Raw genomic sequence first — 15,114 nt, 5'->3', positions numbered from 1 at the left:
CATTGCAATTTTGTGAAATGTGTTAGAGAGAGAGACAGAGACAGAGATAGAGAGAGATCTGTTGCTTATTCCTAGACAAAGGGGAGATATATAACCTTTTCTTGATTATCATCTCTCATTGTCATTTTTAATGAGCCTATCACCATGGTATCTGGACGCCAAATTTAACAATTAAGACTTCATTAAGGTTGTCCATAAAAACCCTGTTCTCCACTCCTAAGTTCAGTCAATTTACTGGAGCAGTTCTCTTTTTTGGGGGGGGGGTGCGGGGGGGATTTTTAAAATTCACATTAATTTTGCTATTACCTCAATAACCTTGTGATGGATTGGAGATGCTCTGTGACATTTCATAACTAAAGTATATTGGCTAGTTATAGGGATGGGTTTTTTGGTTTGATTACACCTGGTGCATGACAACAAAGCTCATACGAAGTTGCTGAGGCATCACGAATTGTTTGTGGTGTCAAAGAAGATAGATATGCATGAATATTAGAAGCTTTCTAACTAATAAAGGAGGGCTGGGTTGTTTTAACTATGACGCGACGGAACTGTCTATATAACCTTACTAGTTATTGTAATCGGGGCTGGTTCTCAGTGGAGACGGGCCGCTCTCTATTGTTGTGTGCACTCTTCAATAAAGAGCTTGTATTGGACCTTGCTGGTGTTGCCTGTCTCTCTCTCTGCGGTCAGACAACGAACGGTGCTGTCTGGGTTAAAAGTCCCCAACAATTACACTGGCTTCAAATCAACAGGAGGCTGTCTAGAAAAACAGGCAGGAAGGGAAAGAATGGCTCATGATGGCCACCCCTCCACAAACACTTGATGCTTGTTAAGGGGAAGTGCCAAGACAATTAGCTTTGAATATTTTGCCTCTTCTCCACCCAACTTGCAAAACTGGTTCAAAGCAGGACAGGAAGAGTCCAACGAACTTTCTCATATCAGTTATCTCTTGTCCTAAGATCTCATTATGCTGTGGCATCTGTAATTTTAATGAGTGTGTGGTATACACTGTTGACATATAGCATGACTATCAGGGAAGAAATAGACATGTCTCAGCCAAGTTAATCCGCATGTCATTTTATAAAACACCATACTACTGTCCAGACTGCCATATGATATGTAAACCCTGTTGCCCGAACCTGCTTATAGCTTAGACATTAGATGATTTAGTCATGTCCCACTATTGAAGAGTTCAAGATTACTGGTGGAGAGTGTGGTAAAAATACACTGCTGTATTAACTTCAAGCATTAAAAAAAAAAAAAAACAATATCACTCAAGCTGCAGACTTTGATTCTAGCTTATCTAACCACAGTAATATTAGCAGATGCTTTACACAAACAGTGATACACAAATAACAGTGATGCAGATATACAATAAAGTAAAATGTAATGCAGTGAAACATAACATAATGCAACAAGACATCTGACATATCACAGTAAACCGCAAGCACTATTACTTTTTATATGAATTATTAGTCTTTTGTGATGTAGGCATCTGATATTCTGAGTGATATGCACCATACTGTAGAAAGGGTCTAGTACCTATATAATTATATAACTTATTTCAGTATGAAGGGAATTATACAATATGTATGTAATGAATATCAGCATTTATCTAACTGTCCCATGCACAATATATCCATTTTGGGACAAGCACTGAATGATATCAGGAACAATAATCCTCCAGAAATTCTAACATGTTCACATGATTTCTCATAATATTATTTTAGATCTGTGGATCTCTGAATAATTAGGTGTATATTCATGTAAGCAGACAACTGCTAGTATCCAACCATACATTCCTTGCATATCCAAAATTTCTCAATTCACTGGGAGTTTTTACATGCACAAAGGTTTCAGGATTGGGCCCCTAAGTGAAGTACATACACAAACTAGTGTTGGCATTATTATATATACATAGGAAACATGGCCAGCATCTGCCTGTTTTAAAGAGCACCAGGCAAAGAAACGTGTTTTAGACTAATCCACCCACATTTTCGCTTGCCATGTTCTTTTTTTCCTAAATATGTGTAGCCACACACAGATAACATATAGATCTTGGGAATAATACTATCTTGGTTAGAAAATATAAATGGAGATACATCACACATACTTTAGTCGATTTTTAAAGATCCATTTGGCAGATCTGAGAACACAATTCAATCCTTGAAATGTTTCTTATATGGTTGTATTGTGGGACGGACTTCCAGGGGAAGTTACAAGTGTTTCTCAACCTAGTAACTATAAGATGAAATACAGGGACAGATTCTGTAACCATTACTCACAGGGAGTAGTATCTAATCACACCAGTGGTCAAAATACATGCAGTATAGCCACACACGTGAGCAAGTACTACTCAGAGTGAGGGTTGCATAAATTAGCCCAGATTATTATGTGTAATATTACAGTATAAATATTTTACAAAAACAATATAATGCACGGTTTATACAAAATTGTTTCCCTTTACTCTCCAGAATGCCTATCCACATTGAATAGAGGGATGTCCTGATACTGAATGCCCTCCAAGGGACTGTCCCTAGCTGCCTCAGAGATCATCTATCCCTTAGTTACCATAACTTCCCATGACAGCCATGTGCCACCAGAACAGTGAAACTATTGATCAACAGGGGAGGCTTATGAGTATGTGAATAATGAAATTTCACAGGAGCCAGATCTAGATTATGGTGCTTACTTATCTTCAGAAGGGCCACAAAACCTCACAACTTTAAAAACTAAATACACAACCCATTTCTTCAATTTAGCTTTTCCTCATAATTTTACTTACACTCCCAGCCACTCACCCCCAAACCCTTGTAAACTAGCAAACTATTTCTCCTACAAGCTAGGAAAGAAGGAAAAAACAGAGAGATGATTGCTCATCCTTTTCCCTCCCTGCCACACTCCCTTATTTAAATATTTGAGAGGTGCTCAGACACTGCAGCAATGGAGCCAAGTAAGTACCCAGCTAGATACCAGGTAAGGAAAGAAGAGGTTATTTTTAATACTGTGTGCCAGAGAGGTTCTGCAGAGCCAAGATGCATTCTCTACTTTTCTTTTAGTTATTTAAGGAATATTTTGTGGACCGGTAGTTCGCCAAGAAAAATTCTAGGATAAATTTTCAAATAATTCCATTTTTTAGCCAGCTAGAAAATCTTCAATTCCACTAACATTTTAAAATGTATTTATTTTCTTTAAAAATGAGCGATTTATTGGACCTTGTTGTCTCTGACATTTCTGAGTTTCTGCTTCTGGCCAATGGCAGAAGTTATAGTCTCTGAAAGGCTTAAAGGGGCTATTTCTCAGCTTCAGAAGGCGTTGATGCGTGTTACTGAGTACAGACCAGGATTTTGGAGAATATCTTGAAAAAAGTAGGGTGACCAGATGTCCCGTCTTTAAAGGGACAGTCCTGTTTTTTAAGACTCTCTCTTATATAGGCGCCTATTACCCCTCACCCCATGTCCTGTTTTTTCACGGTTGCTATCTGGTAACCCTAGAAAAAAGGCTACAAGATACAGCAATCATCTCAATGTATTTCAATTTGTCTTAGCCAGAATACAAGGGAACTGAGAAGAATGTACTCTGGGGAAAAACAAGTTACTTGATGACTGCTTTGAACAAACCTTAGAAGCAGGCTACAGAATTCCAGTCTCAAAGATGCCCATCTACACATACTTATCCATCATCAACAGCACACAATACTTATATCTATGTCTAACATTTATTAGTTATCTTATACTCCTGCTCTGAGACAAGGACGGATTTTTAAATTAAATAAATACTTTTAATCTGATAAACATTTCCCACCTAATTAACACGTTATAACATAGGTCACATTAGTGCCTTAATCAACTGGACAGTATCCCTTTAAGATTTTTACTACTTAGAAACCATTGTCGGTTCAATGTTCCACTCTTTGAAATCTTTCTAACACCCAAGATCTTTACAAAGATTTCAGTGGCAATAACAGATTCACTTCACAAATGCATTCATCATGTTTTCTATAACTACTGGTTAGTTGCAGCAGACACACCAGAAGCATGCAGTCACCTCCACTTAGTGAACAATGGAGACAATGGGATTTATATAGTTTCTTGATCAAGAGTTTATGTCAAATCATTTCACAAACACATTCTCCATCTGTGGAATTCTTTGCAGGTTTATACAGCAGAGCTCCCTAATAATTTTTAATTAATTCCAATATATCAATTTGTTCTTTAAATCAGAAAATATTCAAGATCAGACACTACAGCAGCCCTGTTCTACTATAATCATTATAGGTTTATATATAAGCATTAAATCTCAAGAAGGATAACCTGTTAATTGTCAATTTAATGAAAGCAAGAGTCTGCACTGTTTCAAAACACAACTGGTAAACTGGTTCAGATCCAATCAGACTACAGAGCAGCACATCATACTACTCACCAATTGTATAATCAAATAGAACACACAGAAAAAAAGGAATCATAAATAATCATGACAAGAGTTTTTTGTCGTAGATAGAAACTGGAATTTTCTTGTTTGCAAAACAAGTTAGTTTCCAGTAAATATTTGTAAATAATAAAATGAACTTATTGCAACTTTTTTTCTCTGCACCCCCCCCCCCATCTGTCAGTTTCATGCTGACACTAGTCAATTTCACTAGGGAGAGTAGTGTTTGGCTGACAGCTAGTACACTGGGAATGGTGCAGGTAAAGGGGGAAAATACTGACATATTTGCCTGTATTACAGAGAAACCTGGTGATAAAGTTTAAAGACGACCTTCACTAATAGTCCATTTTACAGTGTTAAATTACCTGTAGTAAATTACAGTCTCTCCAACCAAAGTAACCAAATATTTGTCCCAGACGTAGTATAAATTTTTCCTAGGAGGAGAATAGCTGACTGACTTAGGACTGTGATTTACATAGTTCATTGTTCATAGTTCACAGTAGATCAGCGGTTCTCAAACTGTGGGTTGGGACCCCAAAGTGGGTTGCGAACCCGTTTTAATGGGGTCGCCAGGGCTGATGTTAAATTTGCTGGGGCCCAGGACTGCAGCCCGACCCCCACTGCCCAGGGCCGAAGCCCAAGGGCTTCAGCATGGGGCAGCATGGGGCTGTGGGGGTCGGGCTTTAGCCTCCTCCCACCCAAGCTCATGTAGTAATTTTTATTGTCAGAAGCGGGTCACGGTGCAATGAAGTTTGAGAACCCCTGCAGTAGATCATTATAACCACCTATACATTTTTTCCTTCACTAATGGCTAGGGTTAATGGAAGACAGATGAACATTTTGACTTTATATATTTAAACATGTTTTCACCAGTTATTTGTATTTCAAATATTAAAACATATTAGTTTAATAAAGAATGCAATAATATTCCGTATCAAAAAAATTAATCTTTTATGGGATTCATAGAATATCAGGGTTGGAAGGGACCTCAGGAGATCATCTAGTCCAATCCCCTGCTCAAAGCAGGACCAATCCGCAGACAGATTTTTGCCTAGATCTCTAAATAGCCCTCTCAAGGAATTGAACTCACTACCCTGGGTTTAGCAGGCCAATGCTCAAACCCCTGAGCTGTCCCTCCCTTTCATTGTTCAAGTAACATTCTCATCCAGCTTTATGAAAAGACCACTCCTTTGAGGCTATTTTAGTCAGCCCTTAAGAGGATACTTATTTAAATTTATTGGCGGGAGGGAATTTTTCCAGGTAAAAAGTATTAAGAACAAAAAGACTTAATTATGTCATCAGCAAAAAACAAACGAACAAACAAGACAACAAAACAAAACAAAAAAACAAATAAATAAAACACAACTCTACAATATACAAGGTCATCAACTAAAGAAGTATCCAATCTGTATCATGCAGTTTAAGGGACATTATGGGAAATTCTCTCAGGTTTGGCAAACTCAAACAGACTAGGTATGTATTTTTTAGGATTTTGGAATCAACTGGCAAAAACAGGTAGTTTCATAGCTGAGTCATCATCTTTTCTTATCAGGACAATAGCAAATAAAATATTAGAATATTTCTGCACAGATTCAGTGCAAGATATCATTCTACCTCAATTCTAAAAATTAATATTTTCACCTCCCACTGTGTTCTCGATGTCTTCTAACTACTCCAACAGGGAGTCCTCCATGTTATAACATCAGGATCCTACTGGCTGTGAGGCTTTGAATTTAAATATGCCAAATATGGGTACTTTGTTTATTTTTAGAAAATCTGATTGGGCCTACCTTTATGTTAATGACCTGAAGCCTGAGTTTCCACCTCTATAAAATAAGAATAATGATACTGACTTCCTTTTTAAAGTTCTTTGAGATCTACTAATGAAACATGCTATATAAAAGCTAGGTATTATTATCAGCCTCAGCTTTTCCTTAAACAACCTCTCTCCAATGACCTAAAAACATTTTATCAAAGGATTCTAAATACTGTAAATAAATTCTTAAACCAAATCAATAAGGCAATTGTTAAAAAAAAAAAAAAAAAAAAAGAAGTAGTAGAACAAAAACCTACCTGTAACATTTCAGGAGATCCCTGGTTACATTTGACACTAAAAACTCAAGAGTTCAAATCCAACTGACCAGCACCCAATTCTTTGGAACCCAATCAAAATAACAAAATAAATAAATAAATCCTTGCATAGGTTGATTGTTCAAAATGAGAGTTCAAAAAGGGTATATACAACCAGTGTTTGTGTCTAGCATTTAAAAGAAAAATAATAATGGCTTTTCCAGTTTATATCTCCTTTCTCTTTCCCCAGAAAGATATGTCCCCTAATTCCTGCCTCTTTCTTATAGTGCATTAGGGAATGACACTGGTTAAAAAGTCTACATTTAGCACAGAAGCACACAAGGTGACAGCAGTATCTCAGATATCCCTGTGTAGTAACTCTGTGTAAAATGCTGATTTTTAACTGGCGACTCTGGTACCTCATGCATGGCCTCTAGCCTCACCATTTTACTTTGGCAATCTCTGCATTTACAGCATGTTTTTTTCTATATTTAGTGGTAACCTATTCTACCCTGTCAATCCCTGTCTGGAGTCTTTACATCACACCATGCAGGACAAAGGGCAATTTGTCCATGAGAAAACTGTTATGCTATTCTAGAGGTTGAAATATAACTAAAGTGTTTTGACATTAAAAACAGGGAGTCTTTGAAAAATGAAATCATCTTAGATTTTCACTAAGGGTTTTACTGTATATGATCTATTATTGATCTCTTTATATTCAACTTGGCAATTCATAACTTTTAAGTTCTATATTTCATTAGTAGAACTGTTCCAAAAAGGCATGTGTCAGTTCACCTAATACGGCAACCATCAATGGTACTTACTTTAATATAAAATGAATATTTACATCTTATCAGTGGGGAGATGTTAAAGACACTAGTTGCATTACCAATACATTATGAATGTGAACAGCTGCATTACTTTTTGGCTGGAACAAAACCTACATACCCAGGAAATGGATTTTAATACCACTTTTTAAACCCTCTTTAGTTACCAGTATATTTTTGATTTGATGCTAGACAACACACAATTATAAGTCTGTACTATTATTTTTGCAAAAATCTGAGGGTACTGGACTGAAATAACAACATTCTAAATCACAATTAAAAACAAAGTCATTTTGCCATCAGATTTTTTTCATGAAAAACTTGAAAGGAAACCCAAAGGAGTCTACGGCAGAAAACGAATGTCAACTGATAGACCTTTAAGACATTATACTGACCAAAAGCCCTTGCTCTCTTTCCCACCCACAAAACTTATTAAACAACTATATGCTTTCAATAGGAAAAATCACGCTCCACTTTATAATTGTATGCAATCTCTTCAGATAAAAGAAAGATAATATCCATCAGTCTTGTCACACAAAAAGTATAAGAGAGATAAGGAACATACGATGGGCAGAGATATTGCTTCTTTTTCCCCTTTCCTTTCTTTGAAGATTTCTCTTTAGAATAGGCTTCTTCAACCCATAACGACAACAAAACAAAAAAGAGAACTGCCAGTAAGAACTTCATCTTGAGGGCATAAGTCTCAGAAGTACAGCTGATCTATGGTAGATAAGAAAAAAGGGCTATATTAGTGGGGTTAATTATGGAAAATGGGACCACATACATATAGGAAGTAAACAAATATATTTCATTGACACACAATGATCACAGAAAACTCAGCTCAGTAAGTTATCTCAAGAGAGAGGTGCTCCTGGGCTATAAATGAGATATAGTGTCTGTTTTAAGTATCCTCCCAATATTTACGTATATGGATAGACTGTATGATAGTTAGGAGATACACAATAGGTTGATATAAACATATTTTTGTTGCTGTGTTTTGGAGGAATACATTTAAACCCTCTAAAGGAAGCCCTAACTCAAGAGGCCTATGAAGTCTCACCTGACATGGATGGACTTCCCTCTCTTCCTCTCCCCTGCAAAAAAACCCCACCATATTCACCCAGAGACATTTATATGCAACAGCATGCTCCACAGTATGCCAAGTATTGAGATCATAAGAATTTCATATTTCATTTTAAAACATTGTGATCAACAAGTTTACCATTAATAGACAAGACACAAAGTTTGGGGCTCATACTGCAACCTTAACTCTCACAAGTAGTCCCCATTAATCTAAATTTTAAGTGTGAACAAAGATTGCATGTGTAGGCTCTTAAATGGGATTGTATATTTGAATAGCATTCAAATACAATACATTAGACAACAATGAATATACCACAAGTATTATAGAAATTACAGATTTCTAATGAACATGGTAATTATCAAGGGTGACCAATAACCTACAGAATACTATGCTTTCCTGCATTTTGTATCCTAAGAACCACAAGTAACTTTTCCATTCTTTTCTCCCTAGAGCAACAGAAGCACTTTATGTATTTTTTTTTTTAAAGAAACAGTAGTTGCATCGCTCTCTCCCTGGGAAGCAGCAGGATACTTATATTCCTTTTAACATCAGCAACAGAAGGAGCTTCTTGTCCACCCTCCAAAAGCAACAACAGAAGGGGCTTCTTATGCCCTAAGCAAACAGCAGCAGGGGCGCCTTGCCAAATTACAAGATATGGGAATCTCCACTTCCTTCCCAAGCAACAGCTGCAGAGCTCTCTGATACCCTCCGCAACTGCAGCAGCAGTCTCTTGACTCTCAACCACAGTAGCAGCAGAAGGATGAGGGATACCTTAACACCATCACTCATATAGAGCATCCAGGGACTTCCTGTCCTCTCTCCCACTTAGAAAACTGTCCTCCCCTCAAAGAAAGCAGCATTAATACACAATAGTAATAATAATCATTTATATCGGATCTGTCATTGGAGGCTCCGGAAGAGCTTTACAAAATGCACATAAGGGATCTTTACATACTCTCTAACTATGGCATCCAGCCCCACTAAACTACCTCCCCCCCCCCCCCCCCACACACACACCATTCTCGAATCACAGCAACAATGGCTCTACTCCTCCCCCACCCAAGCAGAGCAACAGGGGGTTCCCCACTGCCTCCTTCTCCAACCATCGGAAGCTCTCTGGGGCTGGGGCTCTGGCTCCCTTCAGCTGTGGGTCTGGTACATAGGTGCTTAGGGATGGGGGGGGTTGCTGCACCCCCTGGCTTGAAATAGTTTCCCTTAGATACAGGGTTTACAGTTTGGTTCAATGGCTCTCAGCACACCCCCTTACAAATTGTTCTTGTATAGTGCTAGCCACACGTTATCTGCACTAAACTCATCACCAACCCAGCGACAACAGGGGCTCCCCGGGCCCTCCATTCTCCAGCAGCAGCCACCCCACCTGCAACAGCTGCGCGAGCGACGCCCCGCCGGCCTCTGCAAGGCCAACCCTGGGGCTCTCGATCCACCCCTCCCGCGCGCAGCATCCCTGTCTCCCTGCTCGCTCTGCTCCCCACGGCCGCGAGCAGCGGCGTCTCCACCAGCTGCCCAGTGCTGGCCGAGGTACTGAAGGCGCTTGGCGAGGAGGCAAGCGCGCCCCGTGCACAGGGGCCCCGCAGACAGGGGCTCACTGGGCCAACGTGGATGATGGAGCATCTCCTCCACCGCTTCCCAGCCCCAACCCCTCTCCGAGAGCACGAATCCCCCCGCGCCCGTGCAAACGTAGCACACACGCAGCCCCACGGCCCACCCTGCAAACACCCGGTACATACCACGCGGCGCCCCACACAGCCGGAGCGCAGGACGCCGCAGCCCCCGATTCCCCCACCCTTTTCCTAGAGCCGGAGGTGGCTCGGGAACCTGCAGCGCGCCATGGCAGAGCCGCGACGGACCCAGCAGCTCCTCCAGCAGCCGTAGCAAAATGAACCCTGCATCAAAATGCGCCCTTTCCCCTACTGAGCATGTGCAAAATGCTCGGGCCGGCCCTAGTGAGCATGTGCACAGCGCCTGCCCATGTGCCCTGGGGAAGTGAAGCCTTTTGCCCTCAGTTTCCCTGAGTGCTCATTTCCCCAAGGGAATGCGGGGAGGGAGAGGTATAGTTAGGAGCGGAGAGGGAAGGGGCTATGGATGCATATTTGCTCTTACCTATGAGCATCACCGCTAGAATTCCGGGAGGAAAAAAAAGTTAAACTGGGACAGTGGCATAAGGGGGTAAAACGCTAGGTTCGCTCTCCCCACCTCCTCTCAACCAGATCCTCTGCTCTTGTGGGCACCCCCGGGTGCTCAGATATAGAGAAGAGTGGGCACCCACTGTGAGACATGAGGGCTAGAGGAGGGCAGAATTCCCAGCGGAAGTCATGTAGTGGGGTGAAACACTGGTTCAGGATATGGGGGTGGGAGTAAGTATCCAAAGGGGTTCCAAAGTAAACGGAAAGGGGCAATTAACACGCCCTGGAAATAGAAACTACACAAAAGTAGAGAAAATGGAATAGGAATGGACAGTTAATACAATTTTAAAAATAGGGGGATGAAATAGTTTTAAAATATCAGAAAAACATGGAAAGGGAGAAAAAATCAGAATAGGCAAGAGCGGTAATATAGGACAATTTTAGTAAATAAGTAAGAGGAAATAATCTTGAACTACAAGATATGTACCTATGACCACCCTGCTCATTCTCCTTGTATGTTTGCCTATTCTTTTTGTCATTTTTTGTTTTAGATTATGTGAGCAAATCACGAAGACTAAATCCTCCTATGTGTTTGTACAGTGCACAGATGGTTCCAGTTGGGGTCTTGGGGCAGTACCATAATGCAAATAAAAATTATAATAAATTCTTGTTGGAGGAGTTTTGGGCATTGAACAGCATGACAGAACTTGTCATTTAAACTGGTACAATTCCCCTGAAAAGAAAAAGCAAGGATTTCTGTTTCAAAGATCATTGTAATTTTGCATCTCTTGCAGATATAAAAATTACAATATTATAAAATCTTTCCTAATTATTACATAAATTTGTTGTATTATAAATTAAGAGTGAATAGAAAGGGACATCATTTATAAAAAAAAATTAGGCCCCAATCGTGCTGAAATGTACACATGCACAGCAGTTTAACCATATAAATAGTTCCAATGAAGTGCATAAATACTTGCAAAATCAGGGCATTAAGGCCAAATTATGAAAACATGTACAGGAGTAAGTTTAGTAATCTGAGTACACTCAGCACAGAACAAGTCCACTCCCCCATTAGCATCATGGTCCTTAGCAGGGCACCTTTCCAATACCATTCCTTGTTGCAGGGCCTATTCTCAATATTATGTAATATTCCTCAAAGTGTGCCCATCCTCAACTCTTCATGGTTTACAGAAAGACAAATTCTGAGCGTTGCCTTGTGCCACTCAGAATGTTCCTTGCAAGGGACCATGGATGCTAATGGAAGGGCAAGCACATTCTGCTGAGCATATGCCTTAGAATGTGTCTTGCTATAAGAGATGAGAATGTATTGATGGGCACATTCTGAGGCATTTCATATCCCTCAAACATGCTGTGCTATGAGGCCTGGGTGCTAGTGGAGAGTGGGCACATTCAAAAGGGTATTCCACACCCACCAGAACGTGCCCTGTGGTAATGGAAGTGTGCGTGGGTATGTGCTGGGGATTTTTCCTTTGCTGCTATACATCAAATATTGGGATATTTTCTAATATTTGCTCTGTGCTCATCAGAATTTGCAACCACAGATTTCATTGCCAGAAGTTGAGATGGGCAACAGGCTCCTGCTGATAATGGGCACATTCCAAGAGGAGGAGTGCCCCACTGACTGCGTCTCATATTTTGTTGTGTGGACTGCTGTTATGATAGAGATTAAAGGAAAAGGTTAAAGCAGCAGCAGAAATATGCTGTCAAGATGCCTTTGGCTCCCTAGAATGTGATAAAGGGATTTGGCCACCTAATTGTTTCAATTTCTTTCGGCTCAGAAAAGTATTAACATGGAGAGGCAGAGTGTAGTACCTGCAGCATGTGCAGTAATAGCAGCAGCAGACAGCTAGTGCAGCAGCAACAGTGACATTGAAAAGTGTTCCCCATTCCTGCAATCTTCTTCCCACAGCCACACAATTCTGGTGCCTTTAAACTTTATTTACATTGCAAAATGTGCAGTTGCCTTCTATGGGCTTGCTGCAAATCCACTAGCTTTTGCAAGAACCTGCTGCTACAGCTACACACAGCTAATGGATGGATCAGTGCTAGCCAAATACTTAACAGGTTGAAATATGGAAAGTAATGCATTTCACCACCACCCTCCACCTCCCCCCCGAGACTCAAGAAAATGAGAAAAAATGGCTATATCTTTACCTAGCACAGTAGCAATGAGATACATAGATGTTACAAATACAGGCATAGAAGACCTGTCTGGGTCAGATATAGATTTTCTCTCTCTAGCTATACATATAGATGATACCATATAGTCCAAAACCCACAAATACAAGGAGCAGGTATTCCCATAAAACTGATTTGTTTAAAGATGTACTTAATAGGGGACAGATTATGGCTAGCCCTTAAGAAGCTGCACAGAGTGGAGGGATCGAGGGAGCAAGGTCTCCCCTTCAGCCCTTGAAAAGCCTGTGTAACGACTGGACAAGATCACAGCCCTAGAACCCCAGAGCAAATTTTTGGAAAGATGCCAGGGACTAGGCAGAGCAATAGCTACTCCCCCTCCTCGCTCTGTGCTTTCCAGAAAAATCCAGGGCTTTCATATGTACAAGATTTTGCAGGACATTTTACATTTTGTCCAATCTGCTACCTGGTCCACTGCACTGCCCAGTCAGGACAATGGTATCTGTGGATCAAAGAGATGAAGAGGGATTTCTCCACACATGCTCTGTAGCAGGGAGCCAAGAGACCATGAGTTATGGTTTTACCTCTGCTGATTGTTTATATTTCTGTGCACTTATTAATGAGCAAGGTCTCATACACTGCCTAGAAGGAAGCTAATATCATCCCACCCCTTCTTTTAGCAATAAGTTAACTGAGAAGTTACAGAAGTTAGGAATAGAACACAGTTCTTGAATATAGCAAACCCAAATCTTATCCACTGTGCCTCCCAAAACAAATGTACCAAACCTGTGGGCTTCACTATCCTGTCTCTAAATATTTGACCATGTTCACCTTGCAGATTCAGGAAGAGATCACAGGATTCCTGATCTCCAACATTCTACTACTAATAGTAGCATAAACCACTGGCAATAAATATCTAATCCTCTTATAAGGATTCCTCCAAACTGGGGATGCCAATTGCTTCTTTAGCTCAAGTTGTAAGGGTTCATGCTGGGCATCTGAAAGTCCAGCACTAAAACCCTACTGACAACTCACACACAGGGTCCTTGCAATTGCACATGATGAAATTTGTTTTTTCATTTTTTTATAAAACTGGATGATTTAATTAACACACCTTTTAAAAGATTTTATACTGAAAAAAACCACTTTGTCAGTTATAATGTGACATGCAACAAAACACTGATGCACCTCATTTTGGTTATTTGTCACACATTTTGACTGCCTCTGTCACACAGTGGCAGTTTCAAAGGTATAGCAAGTTATCCTTCTTTCTCTCCCAACATTATCAAGCACCTTTAGGAGGGTTCCCCCCCCTCCAAGGGGCAATATGGCTGCACCACCCCTAACAATAGGCTGCACCTAACAAACAAACAATTTATGCACAATTTTATATAAAATAACTGGGTCATGATTAGTCAGATTAGACAGGCAAGTCTTCATCCATTACACCTCCAACTCAAGTTAATACTGATAGCACAGACGTCTTACTCTTCACAGGAGACACTAATGAGAACAAACCCGATAGAAATACCCATCATTTTGTTAGCATGTACCCTCCCAAGAATGCAGAGCGATCTTTTGAATGCAGAATGCCGCTGTGGTTGGTGGAGTCAGCTTGTAGATGGAGTGAGGTCGACTGGATCAAGCTTTATAAGGACTAGTGTCAGAAGTAAAGAATCTGCTACTCAGATTCACAGCACTGCTAGTGCATGGGTGTGCAAGACCTGTGGATGGGACTGTCACTCATGCATCAGACTCATCAGCCATCAAATAACTCATCGGTGCATACATCAATGCTCTGTGAAGAGTGATGGTGCCACTTACTAGAAGTCTAGGCACCTTAATTTCATTTTAAAATATACAATTCATACATTAATCTTAAAATGGCAAATCCAGCATAAAATACCAACATATAAAACAAAATAATTGAAATAATCAACGAGCTGGACAACCAAACACAAAACAAAAGATAACCCATCATTTCTACAAATCCCAGTTCTCCCATACTTCTCAATCTTTCTCAAACATCTAAGAAAATAGATGACCCTTGCAGAGTGTTACCCAAGAACCTATGGATACCAACTAGCAGAGAGCACTGAGGTACAAGGATCCCTGGGTTCACCACAGGAATGTCATGTAAGGTCTCTACTGAAAGCCTGTGTCACATAGGTCAGAGTCTCTCAACCCGGAGTCTGCGGCCCCCTGGGGGGCAGCAAGCCAGTTTCAGGGGCACCACAAAGCAGGGCCAGCATTAGATTGGCTAGAGCCCATGGCAGAAAGCCCCAAATCCCCAGCCCTGCTGCCCTGTGGGGCAGAAGCCCTGAGCCCCCTCTGTCCTTCCCCTCTGCCAACCTGGCAGCTGAAGCCCGAAATCCCAAGCCCCCCAACCCCCACATAAGGC

The 15,114-nt window shown here is 40.6% G+C and overlaps 1 protein-coding gene across 6 annotated transcripts in view; it reads right to left on the bottom strand.

Moving 5' to 3' along the window:
• GLRB (glycine receptor beta) overlaps window positions 1-15,114 on the bottom strand; it is a 112,984-nt gene that overhangs the window by 59,149 nt on the left and 38,721 nt on the right. For 3 of the 6 annotated variants that reach the window (XM_065596484.1, XM_065596483.1, XM_065596485.1), the window contains exon 2: window positions 7,891-8,045. In XM_065596484.1, the coding sequence (XP_065452556.1) occupies window positions 7,891-8,012 (122 nt within the window). In that variant the 5' untranslated portion in view covers window positions 8,013-8,045. Of the gene's footprint in view, window positions 1-7,890; window positions 8,046-10,157; window positions 10,382-15,114 lie in introns of those variants that run through there. The other 3 variants (XM_065596486.1, XM_005299324.5, XM_005299323.5) reach the window with 2 other exon arrangements.

Source organism: Chrysemys picta, chromosome 5, assembly GCF_011386835.1.
Source record: "Chrysemys picta bellii isolate R12L10 chromosome 5, ASM1138683v2, whole genome shotgun sequence".
Classification (NCBI taxonomy): domain Eukaryota; kingdom Metazoa; phylum Chordata; order Testudines; family Emydidae; genus Chrysemys; species Chrysemys picta.
This window is presented reverse-complemented; position numbering and strand designations above follow the sequence as displayed.